Source organism: Rhinoraja longicauda, chromosome 13 (genome assembly GCF_053455715.1).
Source record: "Rhinoraja longicauda isolate Sanriku21f chromosome 13, sRhiLon1.1, whole genome shotgun sequence".
NCBI lineage: Eukaryota > Metazoa > Chordata > Chondrichthyes > Rajiformes > Arhynchobatidae > Rhinoraja > Rhinoraja longicauda.
The window spans coordinates 10338179-10352232 of record NC_135965.1 but is presented as its reverse complement, the minus strand read 5'-3'; the positions used below and the strand labels follow the sequence as shown (position 1 = coordinate 10352232).

Genomic DNA, 14054 nt, shown 5'->3' with positions numbered 1-14054 from the left:
AAATTGAAATTCAGGTAGAGTCATGGAGTTGTAGGACACAAATATTGTCCCTTCGGCCCACCAGTTCCATGCTAACCTTTTTGCCAATATACACAAATTGGACTTGCCCACATGCATGGCAGCACAATGGCACAGCTTGATGAGCCGCTGCCTCACAGCACCAGATACCCGAGTTCGATACTGACCTCAGGTGCTGTTGGTGTTGAGTTTGCACGGGCTACCTGGGACCGCGTGGGTTTCCTCTGGATGCTCCAGTTTTCTCCCACATCCCAAAGATGAGCAGTTTGTAGGTTAATTGTCCTCTGGAGCTTGCCACAAGTGTGTCGGGACCAGATGATAAAGTGGATTCACATAGAACTAGTGTGAATGGGTGTTTGGTGGTCGGCGTGCACTCGGTGGGCCAAAGGGCATCATTCCATGCTGTATCTCCAAACTAAATTAGACTCTATTGTAAATGGAGATTTTAGTAAATGGAGAATGTATAAGTAAATGGAGAAAGGTTGGTAACATTGATAATTGGATCGCCATAAAAATTAATGCCACTAGTTATAGTCGTAGAATCATAGAGTGGAAACAGGCCCTTTGGGCCAACTTGCCCACACCAACCAACATGCCCCATCTACACTAGTCCCACCTGCCTGTGTTTGGCCCATATCCCCCTAAACCTGTCTTATCTATGTACCTGTCCAAATGTTTCTTAAACGTTGCGATAGTACCTGCGTCAACTACCTCCTCCGGCAGCACCTTCCATACACCCATCACCCGCTGTGCGAAAAAGTTACCCCTCAGGTTCCTAATAAATCTTTTCTCCCCTCACCTTAAACATAAGGCCCCTGGTTCTTGATTTCCCCTACTCTGGGAAAGAGATCCTGTGCTTCTACCCGATCTATTCCTCTCATGAATTTGTACACTGTTCAGTGAAGGTAATCTGCCATTCCTATGTGACTTTAACAATGGCTGTCCCTGAATGGTCTGGCATGCATTGAGTGCCTCAAGTAAAGAAGGGTGCTGGAGCAGACAGGTGAAGGGGTTTGGATATTCCAGCATCATCAAGATGGAGAGACTGGAAGGGGAGATCCTGCAGAACTGTGACCTCTCATGAGCAAAATTTGGAAAGATGATGAAGCTGGGAAATTGGGCTTAGCATTTTTACCCAAGGCATAATAGATTCAAGGAATGCTATTAAGGAAGATCACTGATGCAGAGAATTAAAAGGGGGATAAGGAAATAATTGACCAATGGCGAGAAGGTGATATTCACCTTTTGTTACTTCCAACCCCCTCCTCCCACACAATAAAATCACCCTTTAATTCCTCTGATGCAGATCATTAACTCACGATATGTTGTAGACTCTATCAACTATTTCAGCACAATTCCCTCTTGGCCATCTCCTCTTTTAATATTTTAAGTACTTTTCTCCAAACCCACCTTTAAGCCAAGCCTTCTGTTGCCCTTCTTAGTCTCTCCTTTCATCTTATATTACAAAACAGATGCAGGCCATTTGGCCCATCAGGCCCTTGCCAGCTTGCAGGGGAAGAATCCCTGCCCTAGTTCCATTCTCCTCATTCCCCTGTATTCCCATGTACCTCTGCAATTTGCTTTTTCTCATGCATGCCCTTTACCTTTCCCTTGATTTATGGTTCAGTATCGATTCATTCATTTCAGTCCTCCTATCAAATGCCTTGGGACATTCCCTATCTTAAAACTACGATATTTATGTTTGTCACACTCCAACAAAAAAATTGGTTTGCAGAACTACTGGGTTTTCCTGTTCAGAAATCCTCTGATGTTCTTGCATATTTTCAGGAAATGTCTCCCAAGACATTGTTTAAAGAGGAAAGCTTTCTTAAAAAAAATTCTTGTTCGTTTTAATGGGGAGATGATGACACATGTCAATGTGACATTTTGTATGAAAGCAACTACTTCAGTTTTATTTCTATTAACTTTAAAACAGGCTCAAAGGGCCAAAGGAGTTATTTTCTTTAAGTATGCATTTCATAATGTTTTAAATATGTACGTGTTTAAGGATGCCAGTGTAATGTGGCATTTTTATGTGCTATTTTCGTGTGTGTAGTTGTCTGCATTTTTTTCCTTATTTTGTTGCACAAGTCCATGAACACTTCAATAAGACCTTCTGTACTTTTGTTTTTTTGTCTATGTCCATACATAGTAAAGAGACAGAGAATGGATATTTATTTATTCCTGTACTTTTTGTTTTGCATTTCATCTCTGATATAATTGTACCACGTGTCTCAAAAGCATGTATTCTCTTGTATCGTCATACTGTCCCTCAGTGTGACACTTTGTCAGATAATTGTTGAAGTAAAAACAGCTTGAAAGATATGAGGTGATAGCAGGTTCCCAGATACATTGATGTAAAGGACATCTCAAATAGGCCCCATAGACCATTTGTATGTCTGGAAAATTCAGTTCACTAGATTTGATTGTTAGGAAAGGAGTCCATGACTCCCGTTTTTGGTGCTTATTATTAAAATGTTTCCAATATTAAGTTAGGTATTATCACTGAGGCGATACTGTGTGTACTGTATTCACTGTCCCTAAGTCATGAAACTATTCAGGATGAGGGGAATAAAATGCCCCTCTCACTCTGAAAACCTCTATGTTTCCATCTTTATTTCTTGTCTGCCCTTTTGGTCATTAAAAAAAAGAAAGAAATCTTTACAGTTTCCTAAAGCCACGGGTTGTGAAAATGGTCTTTTGTGGTAAAGTAAGACCAGCAACGGGAAATCAGCAGCCGGGATTCACCAAATCCATAACCTCCTCAGTTGAAATCAATGAAAAAGAAAATTGAATGTAGTGTAAGTTTGGCTGCCAGTTTGTCGTTGGATATTTTATACTCATCCCACCATGGCGTTCACCCCGCCCTTGGCCCTGAAGAGGTACAGATTCACGAATCTATTCCAGCTGGTCACTTGCAATGTCTGAGCCACTTGAGTAAGTGTCAGCACACTGTTTCCTGCAGAAAACATCACTGTTCTCGCCCAGTCTGGATACAACCATGTTTTATTTTGTTACGGGATACAGCCGTGTATTAACCTCCATATTCAAAACTCACCATCCCTATTCAAAGACCTCGAAGTAAAATGTGGGGCCGAGTTTGACATCGGGGTACATTGTCACACGGGGCACTGGTATTAATCTGTTGGGCATTGCAACAGAATATAAGTGGATGTCTTTCAGGGGGGTGCATTTTCCTTTGTAATTTTCTGCGTTTGCCTGTGCATGTCTGTGGGCGTATTTCTGTCGCGGCGAATATGTCCACGCATCTATCTGATGGTGTTCGTAAATTACTTTATCTAAACGCGAATGTCATTAGGTCTATCTATCGAATCGATTCTGAATCTCCGTGTGTAAAAGAGCTAGCGTGTATTCGCTTTGATGACCCGGTGTAGATGTAATAAGGTAACACTGACAATCCAGGTTGGGGAAGAAAACTTAGTTTGGGATGAATTAAATCTTCCACTTTAAAAGTTGCCGTAGATCGAGTTATTTTCATTAACATGACTACACGGTATAAGTTATTAATAAGTCATTTCCTGGATTTCTGTGACTTCCCCGCCGAGTGCACGACGTGGCAGGCAATTGTCCAGTTTCTACTTGGCTGTTTGGTCTTATCGTCAAGTGTCCTGGTATTGTTGTGGCTATTCTTCGGCTACAACTGGTCAGAACTGCTGCCAGGACGTCACTGTCAAATGGCGCAGAGCAAGGCGGACTAAGACACAGAATTCCAGACCCAGGAAAGTCACATGAAAGTTAGGAGATTTCCCCCACGCACAGTTAGAATCACAACTGTTTACAGTAATGCCGAGATGAGCAGATTAGTTACGTGCAAAAAAAAACAATTGGTATATTGGCCAAAATCGGAATCTAATGTCGGAATCATTTTAGTATCGATTACGATTGCCATCTGCTGGTTATATTCTGGCATTGGCGCGCCAGGAAACCGAGTCCAGCTCCCATTCCCTCTCAGCCTTATCAATATAAAGCTAATTTGTCCAGGACTTGCTCCCGATTCTCGACGCTTTTGTTTACACAGCAACATTTCCTGCTTTTCAGAGAACTGTGCTTCGGCTTTTTTTTAAAAAGAAAAGCCAGCTCTATATCAGAAAAGCAGAACTCGGCATAATAGTAATCAGTTTCCCAGCTCACCACTGCTTCTATTTAACACACAATGCATCATAAAACAAATCCCTCATCCTGACAGGAAGAAAATAGAACAGCTCATAGGCCCAGCTTGTCCAATTTATTGCTAAATTAAAAAGCTCCAACAATGGACATCTTGAGGAACGGCAGGAAACTGGCGGTCAGCAACCGGGACTCGCTGGATGTTCTCAGCAGCGCGAAATCCATGGGAATCTCTGGCCAGGTCTTGGTGCTATTTACAAAGGAGTCCCGGAGTTCATCCGGCAATACCTGGAGTCTCGTTTAAAGCCGCGCGTCAACAATTCCGCATGCAACAAAGCAAACACTCACTGTGAAAATGAAAATGTAAAACTGAACTGTTCCCCCCTTGCAATGTCAGAAAAAAAAGCGAGTTAGTTAAAGTAATAAAATCAATTTCGCCGTGCACTCTCGGGGTGTTTTGGCATCTGTATGCGCCTTCTCACGACAAAGAAGTTAATATCCTTGAGGATGGTTATCACCCATTCCTTCTCTCCTGAGATGCTGCCCGACCTGCTGAGTTACTCCAGCATTTTGTGAATAAATACCTTCGATTTGTACCAGCATCTGCAGTTATTTTCTTACAATATCCTTGAGGAAGTCTGCACCAAAACATAAGGTGCAGCGCGCTTATAAGGTGTAGGCGCTTGAAAGTCTCTCCTGCGTTCAGATTATGAATAACCGTAGAATAAAATAATGATTTTATCTTATTTTTAAATAGGTGAACGAAGCCTTATTTTAGAAGTGCTATCTGAAAAGTGCACACACCTGTCTTTAGTCGTTCGCCACCAGATTATATCTCATTAAAAGTTTAAAGTCAAACGGAATAGACGTCACAACACTTTGTTGCAGCCACTGCTGAGAAAAGTCAGAATGTTTTTGAAACAAAAAGTTTCCTTCTCCCCTGTCTCGTCACCTATTCGCTTTCTCCAGAGATACTGTCTGACCCTCTGAATTACTCCAGCATTTTGTGTCTATTTTCGACGTAAACCAGCATCTGCAGTTCCTTCCTACTACAAAGCAAAGTATCATTTATTTTACTGAATGACACGAAGCCAAAATGTCCCCCCTGTGTCTGAATGTGTCTCTCGCGGGGTTAGCACCAGAAAGAGGACTCGGGGTGGCAGGGTGAGGGACGGGTGTTGGACTTGGAAGGAACAGTAAAAGGTAACCGCGCGGAGCAAGGGCCTCGGCGTCTGAGCACCTTGTTAAATGTTAAACAAGTCAATTAGCAGATAGCTGGATGCTCTCCCCCGGGCTATCAGAATGAAAGAATTGAAGTATCGCCAATGGGGCGGGGGGGGGCAAGGGTGCAGGAAGGCCACGGACACTGAATGATCAGTTTGTTCGTGGGAAATCCCTTTCCTATTCGTGACCTCTGATCCATTCTTCCTGTCTGTTCTGAAATGAGTTGCTTTTCTGAAGAGGAGCCATATGAATATGTATCTCTGAGCGCGTGGATCTGAATGTGAATCTCTGAGTGCATGTCTCCCCGCCTGAAACATGTTTATGTTCTGTAAGTACTCGTTGAAGTTATGTTAGCAATCCTCGATCACGGGGTATTTTAATAAGTAATTTTAATAAGTATGGATAAAAAGCACTTTCAGTGTCGCTGTAATTCACGTCCCGCGTTAAAAGGACAAGAGGGTCGTTTACATTTTTAGATCACTTCGTGTTCACTTGTTTTGCTTGTGTTTTTTTTTAAAAATGTGCATTTATCGTATGGAAAAGTTACCTCGTAATTAGCACATTTTTAACCGAAAACTGCCGGCCTCAACACTCCCTTCAACACCTCTGATCCCTCTGCAGCGGAGAGTTTGTCAAACTTCTGTGTTGTGTCTACCCGCCGGTGCTTTATGTTACTGGAGGCAGCAGGAAAATGACCCCCAACTCTGTCCCAATCTATTCACTCCGGAAACCCAATCGGAGTTTTCCCAAGGCAGCGTCACTCTGCGCAAAGTTGCATCAATGGGAACGGATTCCATTATTTTATATATATATATATATTGAATAAAACACTTCGAGCCCGTTCAAAGGGATAATAAATAGCAGCACTGCCGAGTAACAGTCTGAGCGATCCAGTGAGAGGCGGCCGAAGTGCTGGCTCCCTAAGGCCAATGGGGAAGACATGGGTCTAGAGCCACTCCACTCGATGCAACTTTTAAGTAAGAGTGGAAATCGAGCTAGCCCTGTGTGGCCAAGGATCCGATTACAGCAACTGATGTGTGTAAACACAAGCCCTGTGAAGCTGGATTGGCGGGAGCTGGAGAAAACAATCACAAAACAAAGTATAATGCACTCCCGTGAAATTGTTCTTACAGACAGCTCACGGCAATCCTCCCCGTGAAAGTGTAGCAAGGACAACTGGCACCGATAAAGACTAAAGTTTGGAAGATTTCACGGACATGTTTAACTTGCTTTCGTTTCTAAGCAAACTTTAATCACAAACGGAACCGTTCTTTATCTTAAGTGCGTTACACGTTCTCAAGTTGTTCAAATCGGCCCCTGTTTTTCTTTTTGTTTTGATTAGTTATTGATTTCCATTGTGTTAATAGGGGCTTTAACTCGATAATGCTTTGCCGGTTAGTGTGGCCGCGGCAGCTCTTGCTCTTACTCTTTCTTTCTCTCTCTCTCTCTCTCCCTCCCCCCCCCCCCCCCCCTCTCCCGTCTCAGCCAATGTTGGCTACTGATGGAGCGTTTTTAAATCGCAGCTTTCATTGTATCCCGACTTCCAGCCTAAGGTAATGCAATAGGGAGAGAAAGAGAGGGGACGCTGTCTCTTTAAATCCAGCCCATGTTAAGACGGTCACCGGGTTACTGTCTTTTAATGAGCTCGCCAGGAGATCGCTCTCCAATAACGACCTTTCGCTGACCTCGGCGATCGAGGACGTGTCTGACACTTCATCAGAGCGAGAAGAAAGGAAGAGACAGACGGGGAGACAGGGACAGGGAAAGGGAAAGGGCGCTCTGGGTCCAGGGAAAGCCGCGTGTTTGCAGGGAACTCTCTCTCTCTCGCTCTCTCTCCCCCCTCCCTCTCCCTCCTTCTCTCAGCCGGGCCCAGGTCCACACTTGCCCCCTCCCCCTGCAACCCCCTCCCCAGCGGGCAAGCACTGGGATCGCTCATCCCCACCCCCACCCCCTAAAGTCCCACCCTGTGATTCTTCACAACTTGATGGCCTTGACCGAGCTGTGCTGCGCCGGCCGAATAAACTAACCCGGAGTGTTAGTGAGACAGAGAGTCACAGAGAGAGATAGAGAGAGACAGAGAGAGGCCGGTGTGGAGGCTGGGGGTCAGTCCGCCCCTAAGCAGGAGTCAGGGCTGACTTGGGAAGGGGACTAAAGATCAGCCGGGAGTCAAGCCCTGGGCGCCCAGACCAACTGGACTTGGATTTTGTTAACGGCAGTTGAAGCAGGTTGGTGTCCAGTCCCATCCCGAAGGTAAGCGCCGGCCTCCTCTCTCAGCCCTCTCCTACACCCAGCGACAGCGGGGAGCGACCACTGCCCTTCACCCCACCGCCCGCTCCCTCCCTCCCTCCCCTCAAACTCTCTCCCTCCCTCTCCCCTCAAACTCTCTCTCTCTCTCTCTCTCTCTCTCTCTCTCTCTCTCTCTCTCTCTCTCCCTGTGTGTTCCTGCAGGTTACCCGCCCCGCTCACTCTTTAAACCAGCCGGCAAACTCGGGAGAAAGTTGCTCCCCGTTCAAACTTCATTCAGTTTTATGAAAGACTACTCTTCCACCCCCCTCGCCCTCACTACACACACACACAGGCGCTGTTACTCTGCTCTCTGGGCCTGCCGCTGGGAAACGCCGCGGTACAGCGGGGCTCCGGCTAACGGGGGTCTCCACACCGCGAACCCCCCGAAGCATAGACCCCTGTAACAGAGTGCACCCCCTCCAAAGCAAAACATGCACACGTCAAAGCAGAAATAAAGTGCATCGCCGCATCATTCCCGCGGCTTCCCCGCGCATTATCGGGGCATCTGACCGTCCCCTCTCTCCCTCCCTCTGTCTCTGTGTGTCTCTGTCTGTCTCTCTCTCTCCCTCTGTCTCTCTCTGTCTCCCTCCCTCTCTCTCCCTCTCCCCTCTCTCTGTCTCTCTCCCCCTCTCTCTGTCTCTCTCCCCCTCTCTCTGTCTCTCTCCCCTCTCTCTGTCTCTCTCCCCCTCTCTCTGTCTCTCTCCCCCTCTCTCTGTCTCTCTCCCCCTCTCTCTGTCTCTCTCCCCCTCTCTCCCCTCTCTCTGTCTCTCTCCCCCTCTCTCTGTCTCTCTCCCCTCTCTCTGTCTCTCTCCCCCTCTCTCTGTCTCTCCCCCTCTCTCTGTCCCTCTCCCTCTCTCTGTCCCTCCCCCCCCCCCCCCCCCCCCCCCCCTCCGGGCGTCTCGGGACGGGAGCTTCCTCTTCTTAGCCCGGAGACAGACCCACGCCGACATTATCTATCCCTCTATCGCTTTCGAATCGAGGTCCTTCCCTGTAATTGGGCTTAAAACGGCACCTGTGGAACCAGTCGCGCTTTCGACGAGTCTGTACCGTAGAAAGAGTGGGAGAGGCAGTTTTGAACTGCGGCCCTGGGCTGGGTTGGCCTGGGCTGGGTTGGGTTGGGTTCCCCGCTTCACCCACTTTCTCTTTACCACCGATATCTAATTATTAACAAGAGGGCGAGGGAGCACGATCTACAGAGAGTCTGCACCTTTCTGTTTTCATCCCTCGCCGTGTATAAACAGTATCCGAGTTAGTTCATTTGCTAACATGAACTAGTTCATTTGTTCTATATCTCTCTACATCACCTTCTATATTTCTCCTTTTCCTTTCCCCTGACTCTCAGTCTGAAGAAGGGGGGTCTCGAACCGAAACGTCACCCATTCCTTCTCTCCAGAGATGCTGCCTGTCCCGCTGAGTTTCTCCATCATTTTGTGTCGAGCTAGTTCATACAGATGTGTGGAACCACGCTCCAGATGTTTACCAATATGACCTCTATTTATGTAGGTCAGAACGCAGTAGCTTCACGCTCAATGTGCGATAATCAACGTTTTATTGTGTTTTAGAAACGCAGAAAAGAGGGTACATAATATCCATGTATGCTTTTACAATATACATATTCAATATCAATAGATTATAACATATTTGGATAGAGCGCCACTCAAAACTCCCCCTTCAATTTTCGGCGACAACTTTCCCCGCCATCTATAAGTGGCGAGAGTTGTTAAGGTGAAGGCGAGAGTATCACAGGCCGCGAATATTTCAACCACAAAGTGTTTTTGAACGGCTGCAGTTTCTAGAGTTTCACCGTTGCCCTCGATTCCTGTAATTTCCGTGAACTGTGAATGGGATCAGCGCAGTTGAGAAAAGAGGAGGCCGGATTTACTCAGTTAAGATTAATCTAACAGCACCTTACCATACAGTAGTCTGTCCCTGAAAGTTATTGCAAGTTAATGATCTGGAGCAGCTCCCGTTGAGGCTGTCTGATTTGCATGTTATAGTACTTGAAGGTTAGGTAAACAGAGACTAGCCTCTTAACCTTCAGTCGAGATAGAACCAGTTCCTCCAACGAAATGCAAATACATTCGACGAAAATAATATTTCGGGGGAAGAGATGTTTTAAATGAAGTAGCTGCCTCAACTAATCGCAGCGCTTAATCATTGATGGACTCAGGATAGTTTCGATTTCCATTGTCTGCTCGGTTTTATGCTTGCACCTCCTCAAGTCTCTTTCCAATTGAACTGTATTATTTGTCTTTTGAAAGTCTATTTTGTCGCTAATACTCTTTTTCTAAATTCCGGTGGAATACCTGAGCATTTATTTTTCCCTTGCCCTCATCCCTGTATCAATAGGTTCAGACGCATGTAAACCCATTGAAACCTACGTGAATTTCTGATCTTCGCGATTTAAAAATAATTAAAGCGTGTGGGTGTTTTCAGTGTCAAAGATAAAGACTCGTTTTCACAATTAAAAGACGCTGAGGGGAGTAAAGGACATTGTTCGCAGTTGCCACCTATTTTAAAATTTACAATATCTCTAGATCATGAAAGTTGCATGGTTTTGAAGGTCACATATTATGACATGATATTGTTCAATAACTATCTCACACAAGTAATGAACTGAATATTATATTTCAAGCAATAAATGTTACCCACGGGATGGGCGGAGGCACAACAGTTTACACTTGCAAACGGGTTATAGCTTTTTATGCCGTGGATGGCTGCAGTAAATCTGTAGGTGTGTTCCCTTGTGTCTTATGACACATGTATGCACAAAGATAGTGTGCCATTGACAAACAACTGACTAGCATTACTGTTGATATCAAGGTTAGTATTCCCCATATATAGTTATTGTCAAATACATTAAAAATACTTCATTCTTGTAATGTTTTATTAACTTGAGTTTCTGTATTAACCCCCTAAACCATTCAGAGACATTTTGTTCATTTTTATTTAATCTAATCAATGTAATAACAGAGATGAGAGCAGCAGGCACAATATCAACATTTTATGCATCTTCGTGGATAGACACAGCAAAGTTTGTTTGTGCAGATCCACCACTTTCATCATGTTCTCATTGAATCGTGCACATTTTCCAGTGTATGTTCAGACAATCAAACATTTGTCCATGTGAAGTTAGTGCTGAAGATAATCTTTGATGGAACCATTTTTTTTTTTTTAATCACCACAGCTACCTAGTAGTTATAAATGGTTGGTGCAGATATGAAGCCTTTGCATCATAGATGTTGATTTCTTGGGGGCAAAGAAGGGGAAGGAGGTCATGACCCAGCAAAGCAAAAGTCAGGGTTAAATTCCACCCTAAGGGAAAGAGCTGAATTATGATTCCTTTTCCGCTCCCCTCATCATCAGGAAATGTCTACAAAATGTTGACCTACCTCCAAAAATGCATTCAGTTAAAGAGATTATTTATAAATCTTCTGTTAAGATGCTGTAGCAACATGTATGTGTTTATGTGCACATGTATGAGTGAGACGTTGTTTCTGTAGCTATGTGGGAGGTACGTAGTTTATTTCCAGCTTCCTTTGTGACTCTGTCTATATTGATTTTATCTCAACATTTTTCTTCCAGGTTTTGGACGAGTTAGGCAATGTAAAGTTCTGCATCGATGCCAGCCAGCCTGATATAGGGAGCTGGCTCAAATACATCAGGTTCGGACGGAGCTATGATCACAACCTAGTCGCATGCCAGATAAATGATCAGGTATGTTGAAAATACTTGTTCGACTTTATCTCTTGGGGATTCAAAGGTTTGTCACTATTGAAAAGCTTAGAGGAGAACGTTGGATTTGAAACCGATAGCAAAGCTACTGTGTTAGATCCTTATGTCCCGTCTGCTCTTGTGTTAAGTGGCATAGGGTAGATGTTTAGCACAGATTTACATGCGTTTTTTCCTCACGGAATGGCAATTATGTTTCTTCTTCTTGTCCATTGTTGTTATCTCTTGCCTCTTTGTTGTTTTACGACTCCTGTTTGAAAACACACAAATCATTGAAACTGCCTCCCCACCACAGAAGCTGCTCAAACCTAATCGCATGTAAATTGTCAGTGGGAAGAAACAATGGACATTAGCAAAGCATGTAATAACCAGAGCCAAGTTACAGAATCTCACATTTTAAATGGAGCTGAATGACACTATACTAAAGCTACATGAATATAGTTACCTTAAAAATACAAATAGAATTGTGTGTAGCTGCCAAAAGAAAATGAGATGAAATATAAAGAGTGCATTGTAAAGGATATGTATTGACTTTAGTTGTATTTGTCTTACTGCAAGCACTGGAGACTAGATCAGTCCCCAATACTTATCAATAGGCCTGTCCACATATTTTATGTTTAGATCTGTTACTTAGTCATTTGTAATCAAAATGTGACGGTGTAATTCACACCCAGTGGCAGCGCGAGTGAAGTTTCCTCTCCATGTGCAGAGCTACACAGGAAATTTGTGCGCAACTCATTACAGGACAAGTATTTTGAATCTATGTAAATGACAGAATCAGGACTCAATGGCTGTTAGCAAGAATTGGAGAGATGGGAGAGTAGAATTCAGTGACAGGTATCTACCCAAAACTTTAAGATAAATTAGATTTCAGACAGGATGAATACATGGAAAGTGTTGCTCTATTTAAGTCAAGAGGAAGCAGAGGGTGATGGTGGAAGGTTGCTTCTCAGACTGGAGGCCTGTGACTAGTGGTGTGCCTCAGGGTTCGGTGCTGGGCCCGTTACTGTTTGTCATCTACATCAATGATTTGGCTGAGAACATGCAGGGCAAGATTAGCAAGTTTGCTGATGATACAAAAGTGAGTGGTTTTGCAGAAAGTGAAGATGGTTGTGAAGGATTGCAGCAGGATCTGGATCAATTAGCCAGGCGGGCGGAGGAATGGTTGATGGAATTTAATACAGAGAAGTGTGAGGTGTTGCATTTTGGGACGTCGAACAAGGGCAGGACCTACACAGTAAATGGTAGGCCTCTGGGTAGTGTTGTAGAGCAGAGGGATCTAGGAGTACAGGTACATGGTTCCTTGAAGACCGAGTCGCAGGTATATAAGGTGGTCAAAAAGGCTTTGGGCACTTTGGCTTTCATCAGTCAGAGTATTGAGTATAGAAGTTGGGAGGTCATGTTGCAGTTGTATAAGATGTTGCTGAGACCGCATTTAGAATATTGCGTTCAGTTCTGGGCACCATGTTATAGGAAAGATAATGTCAAGCTTGAAAGGATTCAGAAAAGATTTACAAGGATGTTGCCAGGACTAGAGGTTGTGCGCTATTGGGGGAGGTTGAGTAGGCTGGGTCTCTATTCCATGGAGTGCAGGAGGATGAGTGGTGATCTTATAGAGGTATACAAAATCATGAGAGGAATAGATCGAGTAAATGCACAGAGTCTCTTGACCAGAGTAGGGAAAACGAGAACCAAAGGACATAGGTTCAAGGTGAAGGGGAAAAGATTTAATAGGAATCCGAGGGGTAACTTTTTCACACAGAGGGTGGTGGGTGTATGGAACAAGCTGCCAGAGGAGGTAGTTGAAGCTGGGACTATCCCATCGTTTAAGAAACAGTTAGACAGGTACATGGATAGGACGGGGTTGGAGGGATATGGACCAAGCGCAGGCAAGTGGGACTAGTGTAGCTCGGACATTGTTGGCCGGTGTGGGCAAATTGGATCGAAGGGCCTGTTTCCACACTGTATCACTCTATGAATATGACTAAGAGCTTTCTAAGTTTTGAGTGAAGATTTAATTGGCAAGAGCTGAGGTTATGGATGGACTTGGGTGTGGAACTGGGCTGCAGTTGCAATAGAGTTGAAGTGGGAGCAAAAGCTTGAACAGTTTACTTCAGCCTGAGACATCAATAGGAAGGGGATGTGTTGGTGAGGAGGTTACTGGGTGTGTGACAGATGGTAATGATGAGGCTTCACTAAAGGAAATGCTGGTTCAGCCAAGCCCGGATTGAGGAAATCGCCTTGAGTGCAAACACCCAGTGAAATGATCGAGAGGTCAAGAAGAAATAGAATATAGTCACAAAATGCTGGAGTAACTCAGCGGGTCGGGCAATATCTCTGGAGAACCCAAAACGTCACCTGTTCTTTTTCTCCAGAGATGATGCCTGACCAGCTGAGTTACACCAGCATTCTGTGTCTATCTTCAGTATAAACTTGCAGTTCCTTCCCACACAGAAATAGAATATAGTTTAGTTTAGAGATACAGCATGGAAACAGGCCCTTCGGCCCACCCTGTCCACACCAACCATCAATCACCCATACACTAGCTCCATGTCCTACACACGAGGGGCAATTTATAGAAGCCAAATAACCTACAAATCTGTACATCTGTACTGCACCTGCACACAAAAATATATGCAGAGGTCATATTGAAACAAATATATCGT

General features: G+C 44.5%; 1 protein-coding gene across 6 annotated transcripts in view; it reads left to right on the top strand.

Moving 5' to 3' along the window:
- mecom (MDS1 and EVI1 complex locus) overlaps window positions 1-14054 on the top strand; it is a 415467-nt gene that overhangs the window by 294097 nt on the left and 107316 nt on the right. For all 6 annotated transcript variants that reach the window (XM_078410338.1, XM_078410337.1, XM_078410336.1 and 3 more), the window contains exon 2: window positions 11242-11373. In XM_078410338.1, the coding sequence (XP_078266464.1) occupies window positions 11242-11373 (132 nt within the window). The remainder of the gene's footprint in view (window positions 1-11241; window positions 11374-14054) is intronic.